The 14794-nt window shown below is 36.8% G+C and overlaps 1 protein-coding gene across 1 annotated transcript; it reads right to left on the bottom strand.

Moving 5' to 3' along the window:
* Positions 1–3151: 3151 nt before the first annotated feature.
* On the bottom strand, positions 3152–10835 carry byn (T-domain transcriptional activator brachyenteron). The gene is made up of 6 exons (XM_089635974.1): positions 10648–10835; positions 7749–7869; positions 5896–6039; positions 5018–5291; positions 4539–4664; positions 3152–3945 (listed from the first exon to the last, which is right to left on the bottom strand). The coding sequence occupies exons 1-6, from the start codon at positions 10833–10835 to the stop codon at positions 3152–3154; spliced, it is 1647 nt and encodes a 548-aa protein (XP_089492100.1).
* Positions 10836–14794: the final 3959 nt, after the last annotated feature.

Here is a 14794-nt window from a genome sequence, read left to right as displayed (position 1 = left end):
TAGAGTGGACCTTTTAAATATTTTGGCCACCCATTTTAAAGTCAAGTATTTCGAAGTCCTCAATCATATTGATTGCAAAGTTATTATTTGAACTTACTTCACAATTATATCTGCCGATTCGACAGTCGTAAACAGTCTACCAAATAATCGGAAATATCTTTTAATTACTCAGTAATCTCCATCGCATGGCAAAGTATCCTTATTTTGGAAAACACTTATGAATTTATTGAACCTCCCGGAATTAGCTAAAGCCGTTATAATAATATTATTTGTCACCGTATGGTTTCAATTTTGAACACCACAGACCACACCCACCGAAAAATAGATGCACTTCAGTAATATCAGAAAAGAACAAACTTTCGATCCCTTTCTTCCCTGACCTCCGTGGTAAGTGAAAAAGCCGTTGTGGGTTAACGACTATGGATGCCAAAGTCATTGACCCACAACTGCCTATAAAATGTTACTGTCAACACGCGGTTTTGTTTTAAAACGAGACATGTCCCAGGCAGTGGCATCGCCAGCCTCCAAGCTATGGGCGGGCAACTTAATTTATTTGTGGATCTTACAGGGAAAAAACAAAGATGTAGTCAGAATAACTAGAAACATGTACATACAAGCTTACGTGTAACCAACTTTGCTCGGGGTTATGAATAGGGCCGTTTAATATTCATAATCACACGGAAAAAGCAGAAAAGCAGGCTACATTTTTTCCATGGTATTCCCAAAAGGGGTAGGTATGTGGTGTGGGTGAAGGCAGTGGAATATGAATTGTAATATCCACATAAACCCGGAAAAAAAAAGGCGAAAATTTCTTTAGATCGAAGGGCAGACAAATAAATGCCATATCAACTTAACCGGCTAGTGGCTGAGTTCACAATTGCGTTAAATTCCCACCCAGGCGTCATAACTTCAAACCACTGGTAGCTAAGTCCTCCATCATTGCACTAGCAACATTTTCTACTTAAATAAAAAAATAAATTCTGTGTCCTCTTTGTGTATCATTTTGGAACATAGCCGGGGGCCCCTCCGACGTTGGAGCCCTAAGGAAAATTTGACATATTATCTGTGTCCTCAATGTGTTCCAACCTCACATCACATTTATATCATCCCCACAGTCGACATATTATGCCTTAAGGAACTTATTTCTCATTGGGGCCTCCAAATTCTTGTGTGGAATTAATATTAAAAAAATATATCTGTATTAAAATGAGTTCCTGGCCGGGGTGTACCACCCCGAGTTTTGGACTCTAGGCCGGGACCTCTCGGGTCTAAGCGTAAGACCGGCCCCGACCGAGACGACGCGTTACGTCTTTATCTAGAAATAAACCTGCATTCAAATGTCTATAAGATCAGAACTTGGAAAAGGATCCAATTTAAGATTCATTGCATTGTAAAAACGTAAAAACATTCTCAAACTTTTAAAAATAAGTCTCCCGATGCGACGTTAGTTTGTAAATTAGTTTGTACGTGGGGAAAAAATAAAAGCAACCGTGTATTTTTCAATAAAATTTTATTTATTTCGAAGTACACACGTACAAGTTAACATAATAATAATAAAACAATATAAAGGCGCGATGCATTTATTTAAATATTTTAAAAGTCTCTAAAGCGTGGTCATTATAAAATAATAATAAAAATAGGTACTGGCCAAATCCTTGAAAACAATTCGAACAATAAATTAATTAAAATTATTCCTAACCACGGTTAAATTTAGTAAATAATCGAGAAATATTTTTATTTGGGGCACGTGTACGTGACAACTAAACACGTGTACGTACATGCTACTCAGGATCAACCATCAAGCTACTAGATGCTTAGCATTAGGATCTATCGAGTATTCGTAAGATTCATTTATGGTCAAAATTTAATATCTAAGCTCGTAGCGTAAGCATAATAATCTTTTAAAATACATACCTCTACGATTATAATCCAAATATAATCTAAGTAGGTAATTATTTAATATTTAATTATGAAAACTTTGAACGGACAGAGGGGCAAGCTTATAATAATATGTACATTATCTTACACGTTGGTAGATGAACCGATTAGGGAGTAAGACAGAAAAGATATAAAGTGGATTAAGACAGAAAACAACAAAAATTACATTCAATCGTTTTTACTAATTATAAATATATTGCATAGTATTTTCTTTTGTCTTTTCATAGACGATTAACTGAAATTATGTAAAGCGATTTAATGTGGCCTACCTATCATGGACCGAAAAAGCCCTGGACAGAGAACTAGTGCGATTTTGTATGAGCGGCATCGAAGCCAAATTTAGGGTAAGGGGAAATTGCCTGGCAGCCATCTCGTATGACAAACTTTTGAAATGATTTGCATGCTAATAAACTATTACTTTTTTTTGTATGTGTTGTATGTGTTGTTAATGCATTTATAACGGCTTATGATTATTTGGGTATTTGATGAGACAAGGAATGCGTTATGTCTTTAAAAAATGTATGTAGATTTTAGCATTTTTCATACATCTTCCCCTCACCCTGTGCCCTCCAATTTTTTTCGAATAGTTCCGTTCAGGGGGCCTAGTGTGTATCTTTCAAAACGTCCGTGCTGCCGGTTTAGCTATGTCATAAACCCGTATTAACTCTTTCCTTCCCCCGGTGTTCCTCATGCACCGGTGTTGTACACTCGGTAAATATGTAAACATTGTAATTATTCAATCCGATACATAAATGTATTGCGGAGGAAAACCTAAAATATGAACTTTGTGTTTAGTATTAGAAAAAGAGGTATTTTAGTAATTAGAGACAATGTCCACTCAGTTGTCACCACCGGCAAGGAAAGGTTAAACCACGAACTTACTGTTTTGTTAACCCGAAAGATACAGAGTATGCCCCAGAGCTTATTAGGTCCATGCTACCTATTGAACCCAAAAAATGTATCCCCATTATTCTACATAATTTTTAATGCTAAATTGTCGCTAGATTCATTATTCATTCAGACAAATTAAAAGAATTTCTTTATTAAACATTGAAACAATCTAATCAATATTATTTACATCTATAAATATTTAACAGAAATAGGTACAACTTAATATTATCATTAGCAACAGCAACCTACATGAATATCAACCTATTTTTAAATATGGCTGGATAGTTAGGTAATCAAAGGCATTTTTGTTTCTTGCATGGAATCATTGAGAACTATTAGAGCAAGGAGACTTTTTATGGTATTCTTCGTTGTCATTAGATAATGAAGTATATTTTTCGTCTCTCGCTGGAGCATGGTGACTAGGAGCAGACGGCGATCCATGTTCAGCATTCCGATCCATCTGGCCACAGCTCTTATGGTCAACACCTCCCGAAACGCATTCATTATGTTGTCCCAAACCTTCCAGCGAATGATTGTAGATGATGGGTTCCATTTGACTGTACATGCCGTCAGGAAGAATGTACTCGGTAGATTGGTAGTTATAAGTGTTGGGGTAGTAACCAACTTCACCGTGATGCCAGTTGGTAGAGTATGCCAAATTAGAGTAGTTGGGGTTAACGCTTGCCTGGTGGTATAATTGACTAGGAGAGTGCAAGCTAGGTGAAGAGTGATATTGCGTTGAAGAAGTTTCTATATTGGATGCGTTGAAATGCGGAGCATACGCAGGTATGGTAGCAGGACTGACAGGTGAAGTTGTTGGTTGATAGCTCGGCTGGATTTCTGGAGAGTTGGTCGAAGGGGCTGGTTGATATTTGGGGGAGGGGTGTCCATGGTACTGATGAGCCGGGCTGCTGTTGGGGGTGGGAGAGGCTTGTTGGGTTTGCCGGGAAGGGGAGTGGGTGGTAGGGGGGGACTGGGTTGACCAGCAGTACGGGGAGGTAACGGGGATGGGCTGGACCGCAGGAGCAGGCAGGGGACTGTTCCACGAGGAGTAGCTACTGGGGCCAGGTGGGCTGTACATTGATGTTGTTGAGATCTGCTCCGGTGGATTGTAAACTAGAAAAAATACTCTTACTTTTATCAGTGTGCACATAAAACACAAATATCATCTACCAATGCAATCATTCACCCGATACAAAAATATATCGGGTACGAAATTTGAAAGATGAATTAAATAAGAACAAAAAGGCGATATTAAAAAAATTTTAAACCTACAAAAATAAACCTTAAAAACTTAATGCACAATGCCTCTTCATTGTAATACACCTCGTGATACTAACCGATTTATTATTTTAGTTTTTTTTACTACCGCCTTTATTGAAATATTTTATTTTATTTCTTCTCAGTTTTATTTTATTTCATAATATCTTTTTATGAAATTGTAAAGCAACCATATTATAGTAACAAAAAACGCGTGCTGTGATATTTTATCCAATTTCCGGATTCACCAGAACCAAAGTGTGAAATTCGTAATTTCATGGCCGAAATCTAATATTTCAATTTTAATCAAATTCTTACTTTTTATATGAGGTAAAATGAAGATTTCGAATTATTGGTAAGAATTTAATTCTTATGACAAAAATACACAGATTTTTTTTCGTAAGGTTTGATAAGTATAAAAAGTAATTAAATCCGATTTTAGGTATTACCTGGAGGGGTGGTTACGTGTGGATGTGAGGGGTGTGACGGCGGGCGCGGGGGAGGGTAAGGAGAGCGGCGGTTACTGCTCCGGAGGGGGGAGTACACGCCCTGGTGGGGAACAAACCACCCCGCGACTGTTGGGAAATTACACATTAATATTAGCAGGCTTCATAATACAGTTCATAACACACAGTGTATCTAGTTATACTCAATATATTTATATTTATTTAATGGGTTTCTAAATTTTGGAGAACTAATGGTGGAGTTTTTTGAGGACAATCGAAAAATCGTAATAATCGAAAGTAAAAAATGAATTCGATTATTACACAAAACTTTTTTTTAAATCTAGCCTTCTTGCTTAAAACAACACGCTGAGCTATTGAGTTGATTTAAATGCTAAGGATTGGGCACGTTTTATTTCATAATAAAGAGGTTTTCAAGTAACTTTAACCACAGTACCTATTTACATTAGAAGGTAAATATTTACATTGGGGATAATGATGCGGAGAAGTACTCGGTTGATTATAGTGACCCACAAAATCCCTCTGGTAATATGTTTCAGGTCTTTCCTTAGCGTCCAGAAACGCTTTAGCGAATGGATTGTACTTGATCTTTAGGGATGTCACTTCTTCGTTCTGGTATGCAGTCACAGCTATGAACCTGGTTTCTGGAAATGGGTAGGTCACTATTCTTCTCAGATCCGTTCCTACTTTCACTAAGTGTACCCTCGGTTCGTATTTGTGGAGGGAGTTCAACATTATCTGAAAAATAAAGATGTATCAAAATATTATATTCGGAATTCGGAATTGGTTCTTGCTTATCGATTCTAATTGCAAAGGGATGACGATTTTATTTAATGTTGTTAAACCCAATGTTTCATTAATCTCTAAATAGAATAAAACAAAGTGGCTATCCACGTCTGTCTGTTTGTGCGCTTAGTTTTCCTAATTTTAATCTAGATTTTGATATGGTTTTCACTATCATTTAGAGAATTTCTTCCGGAAGGTTTATGTAAATATATATTTATATTTATTTATTAGATACTAAAAATATAATTAAGGAATAATGAATCTTTGACTGTCCAAATGGGAAGGTTTCCCGTTTCAGGACAATCCATATTGAGAGGTTTAGTTCATATGAAGTAGGTAATGTAACACAAATATATGCAGAAAACGCCGGGTACACGTGAGCTAGTTATTTAATAAAAAAAATTGAAGTTGAGACTGGGGAGAGATGCAAGGTTGTAATGAGGGAAGGTAATTTTGGAAAATATCTGACTTGTTGAATAACAAATAACAGAGAGCTGTTAAGCAATTATTTTTTTTTAAAGTATATTCATGAATATTTTCTATAACATATACTTACTTGTCCATTTCCATTTGTTTTATTTGTCAGTTTAACTTTAGCGAAAGATATTGGCTCCTTCATCCAATGAGCCCCAAAGTTGGGACTTTCCGGGTGGATGTAGATGGCATTTGTGGGCGGAACTTCCGCTTTCCCTCCAGGAACCTGATTGAAAATAAATTATAAATTAAATAAATATATAGGTATGTACATTACAATTCCTGCTTAAAATATGACATTATTTAGGGCATTGTTTTTAAATTTTTTTCCAGTTAAAAATATTGTACCTCAAAAATAAATCATGATAATACCTTTGACCTTGAAAATCTCATATCATAGAAAAATAATATTGCTTAAATTCATCAATGTTGTTAAATTATAAATTCATTAAAAAATTATCTAAATATATCCAAAAATATCCAAATATCCACAAGTATCCACAAACATGCACACATAGGCACATATCCACAAATACGTATTTTTCCAATGGACGGTAACAATATCAACATTTTCGACATAAGCAAGTTAATCATTGCAGTCGTAACTCTAGAATGGTTTCATTCCGGAATGCATCCGAGTGCGGCACAAGCTGGAGAAAAAACACCTCCTTTTTAGCAATAAATTATTCATACTGTCTAAAGCATATGGCTGAAATGCGGGAAAGTAACTATTCGATTCGAATTTCGAATAGCAGTTAATGTTTGAATAAAAAGCTAGTAGCATGTTCTGAATGTTATTTTTTTACATTCAAAATTCACCCGCCCGGCAAACCTTATGTTCACTTGTACCCTAGCTACCAAACCACGGTAGCCATGTATGACCAAATACAGCAGGCTTTTTCTGAAGCAGGTAGGCACCTATCATTTGGTTAGGTATATATATGACATTTGTATCGGATATAATATATACAAGTATATATGTCCGGCCCGCCGAAGTCACTTGGCGGCAGAAGGTTCCCACCCGTGATTTAGGTAATAATGTTCACCAGGGTTTTCATTGGATGTTTGATGATATCTATATATAACATGGACCTAATAAAGCCTGGACGAAACTATTCCGATGGAACTATACGAAATTTGAAGCCGCGGGGCGAGGTGGAAGATTTATGAAATATGCCAAAACCTACTTAATTTTTTTAATGACGTATCCCATTTCCTGCCTCATCAAATACCGAAGCAGTTATAATTGCATTGACAATAGAAACATAAAAAAATAGTTCATTATATACCATTTTTCATACAAACATTTCAAAAGTTTGTCATACAAGATGGCTGCCAGGCAATTTCCCCTCGCCCCAGATTTGACTTCGATGCTGCTCACACAAAAACGCACTAATGCTCTGTTCGGGGCTTATTAGGTCCATGATTATACCTAAAGCACGGTTACTGTATTGTGGTAGTAGGATATTTTCAAATAAAGTCAGTGTTTGTCTTTCTTTAAGAATAATAAATCTCCCGTTTCCTCGGCACGGCTCCTATGGTTTCTTATGTCAATCGTTTTGTTCCCAACAATGTAAGGATATCACCAATTGGTGTTTCATAATCCTAGTAATAATTATTACAATCATTGGTGCTTTCCCAACAACCGAATGCATCACCCGAAGTCAATTGTCAAGAATAATCTACTAGCTCCCTCAGAAAGTTTATTTTAGAAAATTAAATATTAATGCCTGAACATCCACAAAATAAAATAAAAGGCACTTTTTGGCAATGTTTTTTTCTTACATAAATCAAAACAGGCGGATGGAGTTAAGCGGGAATTTAAACCTTATCGCCATCTACGTAAGGGTAGTTATTGAAAGCGGCTCAATTTAAAATAGAGAATGTTTAACAGTAATACGAGTATATATAATAACTGTATGAAAATGAACTCACCCATTCGCCATTGACGTACTTCCACCTGTGTAGATCTATCTGCACAAACTCTAGCAGCACGGTGTACATTGCCGTCGGGTCCAGCCCGCTAGCGGCCACCTTTACCACAGGGAACATTCGTCTGCAAAATTAAAAAACAACAAAGAATAAATATTTACTAAGTAACATTTCAAGAGTAAATCAAATGAAAGCACACTTGTACCTGCCCGCACAATCGGTATAGTAGGTACAAGGGAAGAACACGAAATATCAAGGGCGCCAAAATCGGTAAGCAAAACAAAATCTCTCAGGAAAAACTAACGTAATAAAGTTTAAACAAAACACCACAGCATATATATGAATTACTAGGTCATGTTTGACTAAAGCTCGCATCGAACACAAGTCGCGGAAGAGAAAACACCAAAACATATTTTTTTAGTTGTTTTTTTGTAGGTTAAATTTAATTTTCCACAAATTCACGTTGTAGGGACTCGTTTTTAGAAACGATTCCCAAAATACCTAGTCTAAATGCCTAGTCAAAATTCCGGCTTCAACGTGGATATTTGAATGCACTCACGAGCACTGCAATGAAATAATGCTGCTAGTGGAATTGGTTCAGGTTACATTATATTTTTGTGAAAATAATAACCTTGCGTTTACCCCTTCGAGATACTTCTAGGTTTTGTCCAGGGCCTCGATTCTCGACGAATTCATTCCACTCGAACAACGCATGGTTCGACCCACTCGTTGTTCGAGTGGAATGACTTTTGACGTTTGTCGTATGTAAGTACGTACCTTCGACGAGATTCAAGAATAAGAACGTCAACCAATGTATGTACTTCCGACGGCGATTGCGAGTGGCCTAGATTTGAGTATCGATACCCAGGCTGCCAGGACGATCGGTACACCGCTGCACCGTAGTTATTTTACGATGCTTCGGCGATGCGATGCATTGAATATCTTGTCATTATGTCACCTCGAACCCATTCATTGGCCAATATTTTAATTTATTCGTACACAACTGCAGCTGATTTTTTAAAATTATGTAATATACTTAAGCATTAACGCATTTTGAATACTGACATCTTATTACAAAATATAGTTTTGTAAAGATCCTACAACTGGCCACTTTCTACACCAGAAAATGATAATGTTTTGTAGCAACGAGTTCATCTTTTTACCTATATATTATAAACTGTGTAACACAACATTAGCTCATCATAGTATTCTATCAACCGTATTTTTGAAGAATTCGTCAGTAAATCTATAAACAGGCAGAAAAGATCTACAACCCATTACAGTAAACTTCCGAGTGGAGTGAACATCCACACGTGCTTCTGATATCCCTCCTACAAAAACTAAACAACCTTAACACAGCTGTGACCATGGTAGAGAGAATCGTTACATTGAAGGAAGAAGATTTCTTTCATAGCTATGAAAATACCTAGTAGTGGGAAGCACCAACCAGTAGGAAATAACAAGATATCTATAATGCCAATGGCCCGCCATGTTTGGAAAAGTCCTAGAAATTCAGACATCAGAGATAGTGCCAAAAAATGAACACTTTTGGTTTTGTTTTTGTATTTACTTGATTTCTTATACGAAACCTCACAAGAACGCCCCTATCGGTACATTGTAAAGGCAGTGGAGCAATGTCGCCACCCGGTTAGACAGCGTTGCGAGGCGGGTTAAGGTAGGGGTTGTAGAAAGGGATTTATCAATGCAAATCTTGAAGAGACCCGAATTATATGAAGGAGGAAAAACAAATGCCGGTAGCTCGTTCCACGAGCAGTCTTAAACAAAAATGAGTCAAAGAAACGATCCGTTCTCGTGAGGTCAACATCAACTGTGAATGGGTGTTCCGTTCGTGTACGTCGAATTTCACGCACGTGAACCGGAGATCAATGCTGCTAGCTCCTTAGATCAGGCTCTATTAAAATACCTCTAGAATAGACTCAGCATGCCCACATTGCTTCTGTACATTAGAGATAGCAATCGGTTTGTTAACAATGGATTGTAAATCACACGAACCGCCCTCTTTTGCCCAAGAGCCAGAAGATTTAGCAAGTATTGTGGGGTTCCAGCCCAGAGGTGGCTCCCGAATTCAATTGTTGGGCGTTCTTGTGATTTGTATGGGGTTAGCATTGGTTACTATTGAAGAATCGGCTAGCCCTGTACAACGTTTCAATGGAGTCTTTATTGGGGACGGTGCTTCTATCGAATTGCACCAGACAGTTATTGATCTCCCTCTTTGCCGAAATCAGACACGCTTGGGTTGTTGCGATGTTGAACTGACCAGGTTGGCCTTACCCCAGGCACGAACCTTCTCGAAGTGGTGGTAAACTTTTTGTCTCAAAACTTCCTGAGCTGTTCGTAAATCATAAGTGGAAGGGGGCTTGTCAAAAAGATAACCCTCGTGAAGGGTGCTGTCGTCAACGTAGCAATGAAATGTTGCATATTCAACGAGATCGTTTATGTGTAACAAAAACAGCCTCGGTGACATAGCAGACCCTTGAGGCACCCCCGCATTGATTTGGTGCGGAGAGGAAGAAAACTCGTCAACTACGGTTTGAATTATTCTTCCCTTGAGAAAGTCCGCAATACAACTACGCAGGGTGGGATGGATCTCATACGATGGTAACTTCCTGACAAGCGCCCGGTGCCAGACCTATAAAGGGCTTTGGAGATATCCAACCCGACGGCTTGAGTTTCTCCAAAACGTTACACCGTACCGTTAGTACCGCTCCAAAATATGCGTCACATATCCGAGCACATTGCCAGACGATCGGTTTCGTCGAAATCCATATTACCGTGGCAATATGAATCCAATTGATGTGGTGGCTCGTGTGTATTGCGTTTGCACACTCCAGACAAACATGCGAAAATATATTTTATTACTATTAAAATCAATTAAAACTACCTTCCATTCTTGGTGACGATCATCTCGTTGATGAGCGTCTGGAAGCGCACCCAGAGGTCCCGATCGTCTAGCGTGATGGCCACTTCGCGCTCCCCGCGCGCCCCCCGCGCGCCCCCGGAGCCCATGCCTCCCACGCCCGCCCCGGCGCCCACGGGCTCCACGGCGCTCAGGATGTGGGATGTGGCCATGTCGATGCCTGCTTCGCCTCCTGGAATCATTAATACATACACATATTTATTTTATGAGAAGTATTTTTTCTTGATGAGATTCGTTTATGAGAAAACGTGGGAGGTTACGACGGAACTATTGGCGGCAGGCCTTTATTCGCCTTATTACTTGCTTAATAGATGAATGTTTAGAAGAAAACATATTTCTAAGTCTTTGCTTATTACAAAAACCATTAAAAATTTTAATCTACATAAAAATTGGTACTTTATACTGCTTCACTTTTATGTAAGAAATCAGAGTTGCAGCGGGAAATAATTGGCAATCCTTTCCCTCGGGGTCTCCTATGTGGAGTTAATATAAAAACATAATATATAAAAATATAGCGAAGCACGCAAAAGAAGATACAAATTTATTTCGTCGAAAACATACATGAAAGTTAATTCAATACCTATTCGAAAGTATTTAATTTATTTTAACCTTATAATCCAAAACCCGCTATTGGACTATAATCTAAAGTCATACGTAGCACGGCGTAGACAATATGTATCGTCAGCCGTAGAGATGGAGATTTAGAAGGCGTACCGCCTTCAAGGTTAGTTTTAGAAAAAAAAAATTATAGATGCTATCGATTTTTTACATTGTGAATTAGTTTGTTAGCTTTAGCTACGCTTTGTTGGTGGTATATTATTCTTGATTACCTCTATGTATTATTTCACTAAAACGGAGCAACATAAAACTACGAATATTATTACTATTCAACTACCGACGGAAGTGAACATTAATTTTAATCATTGAAGAAGAAGATTATACTAATAAATCTAACGTAACATGAAAAAGAACGAGCATGACACAGAGAATAAAAAGGTTGCCATCCACTCGGCGATTGGATTGAGATGTTGTCCCGGTCAAAAAGAGATCCTGGGTTTGATTTCTTTTTTATTTCGGTGTCTTGTTCTGTTTCATATTTCTTTAGATGTATTAGTATTGTCTTCTTCAGTGATTGTTATTATATTAATGGGTACAACCTTCAAAAGTAATAAAAAAAATTATTGCAATACTTTTTTGTTGTTGTTTTAATTAAGTTAATGAATCTAAAACACAATCCGTTAATTGATTGTGGATCCTTCTTAGATTTTCGTTGTTAACTGAATAAAATTGTTAATACCCTTAAGAAACCTCTCTTCTGCGGTTTCACTATAAAAGTATTGTATGCCTATGGATGCGGTGTTCGCACCCACAATGCTCAACCTCTTATCAGTGCCACTTTAGGCCTTCCAATATCCTACATACGTATAATAGAGAAGCCTCTTTGTTGGTCGGCTATATTCCATCCTTGCTGCGTGTGCTGTCAAGCGGAACTACTATGTAAATACCTACTTATTATGAAAACATATTCCTTCATCAAATATATTCAATATTTGCAACAAACTACTCTGCGTGTTGTAAAACCAAGATATATGTAGGTGTTATGTGACTTCTTTCGGTAAAAGACATCGCAGTGAATGAATACGTTCTCCAGGTGGTATCTGAAAAATAACTGTATTAATCACTCGGCTGATCGTATTTCTAAGAATATACTATTGACTTTAATAATAAAACGTTTTTCGCAGATAGACTAGAATACGCATTCGGGATTTTGATGAGGCTGTACATAAGAAGTGATACATATTGATGATAGTGATTTCCTAACGCTTGCAGAGAGATTGAGGTGCGAAATATCACACGCTGTCGCTGGTCGCCGCTATCATTACACCTGTTTCAGTTTCAAATTTTGTCAACAGTTGGGCTTATTTCTTTACAATATGAATGTTTGCTCCACACCTCGTCAGGAGATTTGGCGCAGTAATAATGATGACGGATCACGGGACTCTGGTCCAGATTTCTCTTAAATTACGTCGGTTTTGTTTGCCGTTCAATTGCTGGTGTGACCTTATTTCGACATCTACATACATTATATGAATACAAATAGAAATAAAATCGATGAACTACTACGAAACAATTCCTTTTTATATCATGTTCAAATTATACAATTTATAATATATTATCTAAGAATGAAGGTTTAATGAGAGGGAGCCATGTTAAAAACAGTCATATACGACGCTAGGTTGGGTTTACCAATTCAGACTTAAGTTTGGTGTATGCTTTAAGATATTATTACGTAGGCCTTGTTGTCACAGCCTCCGTGCGTCAGACAATAGGAACCAGGAAAATTGTAGGAAAATATTATCAGTACCAGTTCATAGGTAACTCCTTAATGGAAAATACGTATAAGTACCTATCTCTAGTGTTATGCGTGTATGTAATGTTATTTTCATATTAAACCCTGCGCATTTCCGTAATTTCAAACTCAATTTGTTCGATTTACTTTAAATTCGATTTACTGTATGTGGAAAAATCATATTTTTAGTTAGGAAGATTCTATGAATGACTTGGATCCTGGTGTTGAAGCACGAAAACGAATAGAACAAGCAAGAATAAAATTGGTTGAAATTTATATTACTTGTATTAAAAGGATTTGTAGGTGAATATGACTTGTTGTTTGGTTATCAGCTATTCCTAGGCCATAGGTATAAGATAAAACAATTACAGGGCTAGATACCTTTTTCTACAGGAGAATTAATCCTCGACTGAAAACATGAATTTCAATGAAGTTTAGACCGAATTGAGCATGATAGGGAACTACTCGTAACAATAAAAAAGAAAAATGCTGCGTATATGGACACATCCTTAAACTATTGTAAAATCATGGGAACCAGCCGCAAACGGCGCGGCTTGCGGTTGTTCGTTCCTTTCCCATAATTTGTAGTTCATTTGCTGTTTTTAAGCTCTTAAAAATGATGTTTTTGAAGATAATCTCTACACATTTGCCGAGCGGAAAAACTAATTGTAAAATGACCGGTCAGTGGCTGAGCTGGTATCGCTTTTGAGTCCCACCCAGGCATGGTGTGTTCAACTCCTCTGCTGGCTAAGTCCTCCATCACAACACAAACAACATTTTCTGCTTACTGTGGTGGTAGTAGGAGATTTTCAAATACTGTCAGATTATTCGTAACCCGGAAATGTTTGGCATTCTTTTTAAAATTAAAATTAAATGATTTAAGGTTGACACGATAGAAAAAAAATACTGTTATACAACTCGTATTGTTATAGCTATTAAAAATTCACAGTGTTTCTTTAAACGCTACTTAAAATATTTTCCGATAAATTTTTGCTCCTTTTCTAATAAGCTATGGTTTATTAAATATTTCTCACCACGCCTATTAATACATTAACGTGCTCCCTTAAACATTCGTATTTACATATCGTCCTTTCAAACCATCTTCTTCTTATTTTTGAACGCTTACTTCGGAGTCTCTATACAAAAGTAAAATTTAGATTTGAGGCCAAAATACCCAACCAAACTGAATAATTATTTATTTGTATTTCGACCTATAATCCAAATTTAAGTTTTGTATGAAAAAATCTTAGAATGGCCTAACACGAAAACGATGGATAAATTCCAAGACTCGACCAACTATAAAATGCGTTCTTGAAAGTGGTTTCTATTTGCCAATATAGGCAGGCTTGTTTAATTTGACGTATTGTAATTATTTGCAAGTCTGGGATAGCAAAAAAAAAAACAAATATCCAATATGTAAATGGGTGTACCTACATAATAATGTAAATAAATACATACATTAAATACATTTTTACATAGCATAACCCATACGATACCACACATTAATTCAATTTACGTGTAATGTAATGTATCTATGCTTTTTCAAAATTTGTATTACTTGATTATTATTATATATGACTATGTTTCTTTTTTTCCAAAATATGTACCCAATACTAGAAGTTACGCGAACAGTTGACCTCACATTCAAAAAAGTTGTTTCTATTTTTTTCATTTAAAAACCAAAATTTCCTCTAGAATCATAAGATTTGTAAATTCGTAATTATTTTTTTTTAATTTCTAAAAAGAATTGTGTAATTTGTT

This window comes from Hesperophylax consimilis, chromosome 1, assembly GCF_061612785.1.
Source record: "Hesperophylax consimilis isolate HC1 chromosome 1, BYU_Hcon_1.0, whole genome shotgun sequence".
NCBI lineage: Eukaryota > Metazoa > Arthropoda > Insecta > Trichoptera > Limnephilidae > Hesperophylax > Hesperophylax consimilis.
This window is presented reverse-complemented; position numbering and strand designations above follow the sequence as displayed.

Excerpts from the sequence above, each read along its gene's own strand:
- byn (XM_089635974.1), bottom strand. The coding sequence starts at position 10,835 with ATGGCCACATCCCACATCCTGAGCGCCGTGGAGCCCGTGGGCGCCGGG. Across the intron at positions 7,870-10,647 it reads ATCGTCACCAAGAATGGAAG|ACGAATGTTCCCTGTGGTAA; the intron begins GTAGTTTTAATT and ends TTAATTTTGCAG. Across the intron at positions 5,292-5,895 it reads AAACAAATGGAAATGGACAA|ATAATGTTGAACTCCCTCCA; the intron begins GTAAGTATATGT and ends TTTATTTTTCAG.